At 35.2% G+C, this 6,691-nt stretch overlaps 1 protein-coding gene across 1 annotated transcript; it reads left to right on the plus strand.

Annotated features, from left to right (window-relative positions):
* The first annotated feature begins 5,194 nt into the window (after positions 1-5,194).
* Positions 5,195-6,154, plus strand: LOC119537337 (olfactory receptor 151-like). The gene has a single exon (XM_037839837.1). It carries the CDS (start codon positions 5,195-5,197, stop codon positions 6,152-6,154), a length of 960 nt encoding a protein of 319 aa, XP_037695765.1.
* Positions 6,155-6,691: the final 537 nt, after the last annotated feature.

Below are 6,691 nucleotides of genomic sequence, written 5' to 3' on the forward strand. Positions count from 1 at the left end.
TAAAACACAAGAGTGTATAACACAGTGAAACTACTATAAATGATGGACCACAGCTAATAGTATGTGAATAAATATATTCTTTCATGAATTATAAAAAATGTACCATACTAATACAAAGTGTTAATGATAGGGTGGTATATGGGAAAAATACATCTAATGTAAACTATGGACTATAGTTAATAGTATAATTTTAATATTCTTTCATCACTTGTAACAAAGATACCACACTAATACAAAGTGGCAAATAGGGAGCATATAGAACACTGTAATTTTTACATGCTTTTTCTGTAAGCCTGAAACTTTTCTAATTAAAAAAATTAAACACAATAAAAACAAAAATTTAAATCACATTTCACATTTTCTGAATGTAATACAATAAAATATTAAAGTAGTTAGTATACAGAAAAGGAAAACTTCAGAACAATTATTTCGATCAGGAAGAAAACAAATAAGAATTAAAACAAAAAGCTATGGAGAAAAGAATGCCAAAGAAAACATTTTTACATTAAAACATATGTAAGATACAGCCACTACCTTAAAACTTTTATTATACTCTGCAAAGACTGAAAATAAATTAAACATTCAAGAGAAGAGAGAAAATAAACAGGAAAAAACAAATGAAATATTCTCACTAAATAAAGATAAAATCAGAAACTGATGAATTAGAAGTTAAAGTGCAATAACCTTAGTAAATAAAACTAATATTCTTGTCTTTAAAAGAAAACAATAATAACAAAGCCCAGGCAGAAATTACTAATAAAAATATAAGTAAATAGTTTTAGCAATCAGAAAGGCAATATAATCACCAATATATTAAAGAACAGAAAACATATGAGATAATTCTTTAGGTAGATTTATTGAAAGGGATAATTTAAATACAAATATAAATTTCTAAGAATGACAAAAAATGATGAACCCCTGAAATAACTAATAACTGTGAAAAAAAAGGAGACTGCTGATCAGAATTTCATTCACACAAAAGGCACAATGGGAAGTTTATTGGTGACTTTCAAGCACACCTTCAAGGAACAAATAATTCCTGCATTATTTACATTCTTCCCAAGCATGAGCAAGATGTAGAAAATTCCATAGTCAATATTCTGCCTATGTCATAACCCTGATAATAAAACTGGCAAGGAGAACAAAGAGAATGGAGAACAATTCACTCACGAACATAGATAAACAGTTCTAAATGAAATAGCATGTATTAAATTATTATAGGACATAAATTATTTGTTCCGTGAATGCAAAGCAGTTTCAATATTGAAAAAAATAATATCAAGGCAATTTATTACACTAATAGATACCAAAAATACATTTAATTAAAAATGATCACTTTTTCCTGATATAATGCCCTTAATCTTAGAAGGAGAGGGTAATAAAAATTTATAACAAACACTACACTGAATATAAACAACTTCATATCAAATTATAAAAAGATTTCTATTAAATCAAGGAAGAAAAGTGAGGGCCCACTAATTATGGATGTTTATGACTATTATTTAATATAGTTCTTAAGGTTTTACCAAATATGATATGACACCAAAATAGTGATAACTCAATATGTATTTCTTATACTATTGAACAGATGGATTGAGAAGATATTGGCATGAAACTTGTTTTTTACATTTTACTCAAGTTTAGTTTTACTAAACCCTTTTTATAACTAGGTCAATGAAATAATTGAAATAATTTCCAAGATATTAGGCCCTGTATTTAGGAATGCTGCTTATAAAGAATATTTTAAAAAGGTTTAACAGACAATGTTTCTTTTTTTTAAAACAGATGTAAATAGCTAATCTAACAGTGATTGAATCCTACATTCTCTGTGGTTTATGAGAGGACTCAGGTACACAAAATAGAACAAAATCGATTAAAAAATTATCTAGGCTGTTCAATAGTTACTGTTTATTATGTAAATGTCCTTTTATTTTTCTCATCAATCTTGTCTGTCCTGGAAAACTACCTACCTCTTTTGATTTAAAATAAAATATCTAAATTCCAAAGCATTAATGAAGAGAAGTATATGAAAGTGTTCAGTACAACATTTGAACTGTAAAGGATTGTGCTGGTTTGAATCTATTATGTTCCCCACAAAAGCCATGTTCTTTAATGCAATCTTGTGGGCACAGACTTATTAGTCTTTTGATAAGGTGGGGGGAGGGGGATGTTTGATTAGGTTGTTTCATGGAGATGGGACCCACCCAACTGTAGGTGAGGCCTTTTGATTGGATCATTTCCATGAAGGTTGGACCTCACCCATCCAGTGATTAGATCATCGGAGTACTTTAAGAGAGCTCACGGAGAGGAGAGGAGAACATGAGCGAAGCTGAGACAGACATTTTGGAGAGAAGCTAAAACATGTTAGCCAGAATTTGCCCCCAGGAAAAACTAAGAGCTGACAGAGACCCAGATTCTTGGAGACACTGGGAGATACAGAGAGAAGGACCTTTGGAGATGCTAAGCTAAGAGATGAAGCCCAGAGTTTGCCCCAGAGAAACTAAGAAAGGGCCTCCCAGATAATTAAAGAGAAATACCCTGGGAAAACAAGCAAGAATGCACTGGAGCTGAGAGAGAAGCTAAGTTAGAAGTCTAGACATTTTGGAGAAAGCCATTTTAAAACCAGAACCCAGGAGCAGAGGACCAGGAGACACCGCCATGAGCCTTCCTAGCTGACAGGGGTGTTTTGAATGCTACTGGCCTTTCTTCAGTGAAGGTATCCTCTTGTTGATGCCTTAGTTTGGACACTTTTATGGCCTTATTTGTAACCCAATAAATCCCCTTTATGAAAGCCTGGCACTTTCTGGTATTTTGCATAATGGTATCTTTAAAAACCAGAAAAAGCATTATCACTAATCTATTTGATTTGATTTCTACAAAGGTAATTGTTGTTGGAAACATCAATGATGATAGAAAGAGGGAAAAACAGGGAAAAAAGCAATTAGTTTTGCCTGATTCATCTGGAAACCCTTGTTGCCTTGAGCATTGTGAGATTTAATAGGGAAAAACTCTGTGAAGAATTATATCAAAAATAAATTCTCTCTCAGAGCATGTCCTTTATGAGGGCCTAATCTTCTCAAGAGAAAGACCCCCTTTCCAAGAAAATGAAGTCCTTAGATGTAAGAAGTCCAGAAGCCCCAAGACCTCTCTGTTGGTAAGAGTTAGACTGACTCTGAGAGGCTATGACCAAAAACAAAACATCTGGCTCTATTTCTGGTGAGGATTCTGGTGAGATCCCTCCTGTAAAACTGCACCAAAACCAGTGAAGAATATATTTAGAAAGGAGATGGATCTTCCTATCTGGATTATTGTTGCTTCTACTAGGATGTTTAGTGAATATTAAAGGACTTTAGGTACAGCACAAAGAGTTAAAAATAGCAAAGAAAGAGTTACTATGCTGTACTGGTTGGAGCACAGAGATGAGTGAGAGCACCCTCACCAAACTGCCACGCATCTTCGTGATAATCCTACGATCATTCCAGACAAGAGGACTCATACCTCTTTTCTGCAAAAGGTTTTCTACTTCTAGGAATAAGATAGAAATTTTGGTTCTGAACATTGGAAATTCTCATGTTTTGAGAGACCAATTATTTTGAGGGCAAGTATAACTTAGTCATTGTTTGTTTTGTTTTGTTTTGTTTTTTCCTTGTCAGGAGAATTTTACCTCTGAGAGTCTTCCACGGAATCCTGTGATCCTGAGAGAATACTGTACTCATCCATCTCCCTGGTGTTCTGTGTCTGACAAACTAATCAAAGTATTCCCTTGCATAGGAAAGGCAACACAGCATCAGGAGGTGGAAGGGGATATTATTATTACTCACTTAGGATAGAACCACAGGATCATTCAGTCATAGAGCTGAAACAGACCTTAGAGATAATCAGCCCAAATCCATAGAAGAGAAGAGAAATGTCTTTCCCAAAGTCACACAGTGAGTTAGTGACACAGCCAGTGCAGGAACCTAGCTTTAGAGATGGAAAGAGGGGGATTTATTTCTTCATTCTAAATAGTTATTTGAATTTTTGATGTTATGTCCTAATAACATCATACTACAAACAAAATCAGCAAGGTACTGGACAGTGTTTGACATGAAGTTGACTATGTGAATTTATCCAATATTACAAGAGGAAAACGTAAATTAAGTGGGAGCCACAACTCTGCTTCTGACAACATTCAAGTAAGTACATAAATGCTGAGCATACTTTCCTAAAACATTCACTGTGAAGTAGCATTATTTAGGAGAATCACAAATTGAAATTCTAGTAAAACTTCTGTTGGCCAAAATATGTGTGGTTAATACTTAAGCCAAAACAACTGAAATTGGAGGAAAAGGGTTTTCTGTTTATTGTGGTATGTACAATGTTTGACATTAGAAAAAACTAGCTTTTCTTCCAAGATTTTATATTTCATTGTTTTCCTAAGAGGCACCCACATCAGATCAAAAACTCTTCCTAGAAAGAAAATATATATATATATATATATATATATATATATATATATATATATATATACACACACACACACACACACACACATAAAGGAGTACTAATTCATTTCAATCAAGAACTCCAGAACTAAGTTGAACAAATTAAACTGATAATTAATTAAATTAATAAATTAAATGCTTCACTTGAAGCTTCATAAGCCCTGCACTTCCTTTTGGGACTAGGGATCCTGACCCTAAGAAATGCTTTCACTAACTAAAGTTTCTCCTTGAGGAGTACTCTGCATTCCAGGAGAAACCAGATCCCAGTGCACAAAAAAGACTCAGCACTAACCCTGAAATCACTTTCTATGACTTAATAAAACCATATGCTACCAGCCTAGGATTCCAACACCGTAACAGGTAGAGGCAGTTCAATCCATACTTTCTGAGTTTCTGTTTGATTCAGACACTGAAAAAAATCTTTGAGGGCACAAAAAGCATTGGCACCTTTGCCCTATTCTGATATTTCCCAATTATTTTAAAGATCATATTGCATTTATTCTTTGATTCTGTACACGTAAGGATAATCTTTGGCTGGAAGTAACAGTATCCTGATATGAAATGTATTATTCACAAGTTTATTATTGACAAGCATTAAATTTTTTGTTTGATTATCAGTTTTGGATTTTTTTTCCCTATCACAACACATAGCTTTCTTACTTCCTGTGATTTTTCTTGTTCCTAGTTTCATATTCTGTTTCCTGAAGGAAATGGCCAGAAAAAATTATTCTGCAGTGACTGAGTTTGTCCTTGTGGGATTAACAGATGAACCAGAACTTCAGCTGCCTCTCTTCCTCCTATTTCTAGGGATCTATGTGGTCAGTGTACTGGGAAACCTCGGTTTGGTCCTCATAATCACTTTTAATTCCAAGCTCCACACTCCCATGTACTTTTTTCTTGGTAATTTGGCATGCATCGATTTCTTTTATTCCTCAGTTGTTACCCCCAAACTCCTGGGAAACTTTGTATTGGAGCAAAATATTATTTCCTACCCTGCATGCATGACACAACTTTTTTTCTATTGTGATTTTGCAATTGCTGAGTGCTACATGCTGACTGCCATGGCATATGATAGATACGTAGCTATCTGTAGTCCATTGCATTACAATGTCACCATGTCCCAAAAGGTCTGCAGTGTGCTGGTGACTGGAGTCTATAGTATGGCAACTGTTGGAGCTATGGCCTACACTATGTCCATAATCAGACTCTCCTTCTGCGGGGACAATGTCGTCCACCATTACTTCTGTGACATAGTTCCTCTCCTAAGGCTCTCCTGCTCCAGTACCTCCATCAGTGAGTTTCTGGTAATACTTCTAGGTGGATTTAATGCACTGGCAACAATTATGGCTATCATCATCTCTTATGTCTTCATACTCATCAGCATTCTTCGAATACCATCAGCTGAAGGCAGGTCCAAAGCCTTTAGTACCTGTGGTTCTCATCTCACAGCTGTTGGGGTCTTTTATGGATCCATGATAGTCATGTATTTCAAGCCAGCATCCAGCAGCAACATGGCACAGGAGAAGGTGGCCTCTGTGTTCTACAGCACAGTCATCCCCATGCTGAATCCCTTGATTTACAGCTTGAGAAATAAGGATGTAAAGAATGTGCTGAGAAAAGTCATTGGAATGAGGTATGGAACACACCAGGGTAGTAGTCAAGACCACTAAAGGTGATGGCAAGAGGTTTCTTCATTGTTTTTCTTGAAACTAAGTTCCTCTTGTTTCTTAACATTAACAACCCAATTTTCTTCCCTTCCCCATAGATACCAGATATCACCCCTTTTATTGAAGTTTGTGCACACATACACACATACATATCTATACCTTCAGCAAATTATTCCATGATATTGTAATTACGCAGGTCCTTAATGAATCCCAGGTGTGTTAGTTGGAAAAGCTGTTCCCAAGTGAATCTGCAGGGTCCTATCATGCTTCCATATTGAGAAAAACTGGGATAGATTATGTTTTCATTTAGTTGGGTGAATTGACAATTATCCCTTTCTGCCTCTGATAACTAGCTTAGAGACACTCAGTAAGTGGTATCAGACTAGGCTGTGACAGAAAATAATCTTAATCCTTGATCATGGGGTGAGTCCAAAAATAACTGTACACTTGGCTCATAATTATACACTTGACTTCATAGGCCTTCCTTATCTCTTGCCATATATCTATCTCCTGGAAAGTATCATTCCCAAATTAATGAAC

Source organism: Choloepus didactylus, chromosome 6 (assembly GCF_015220235.1).
Source record: "Choloepus didactylus isolate mChoDid1 chromosome 6, mChoDid1.pri, whole genome shotgun sequence".
Lineage (NCBI taxonomy): Eukaryota > Metazoa > Chordata > Mammalia > Pilosa > Megalonychidae > Choloepus > Choloepus didactylus.

What these genes read in the sequence shown, in the direction of transcription:
- LOC119537337 (XM_037839837.1), top strand. Translation starts at nt 5,195, where the DNA reads ATGGCCAGAAAAAATTATTCTGCAGTGACTGAGTTTGTCCTTGTGGGA.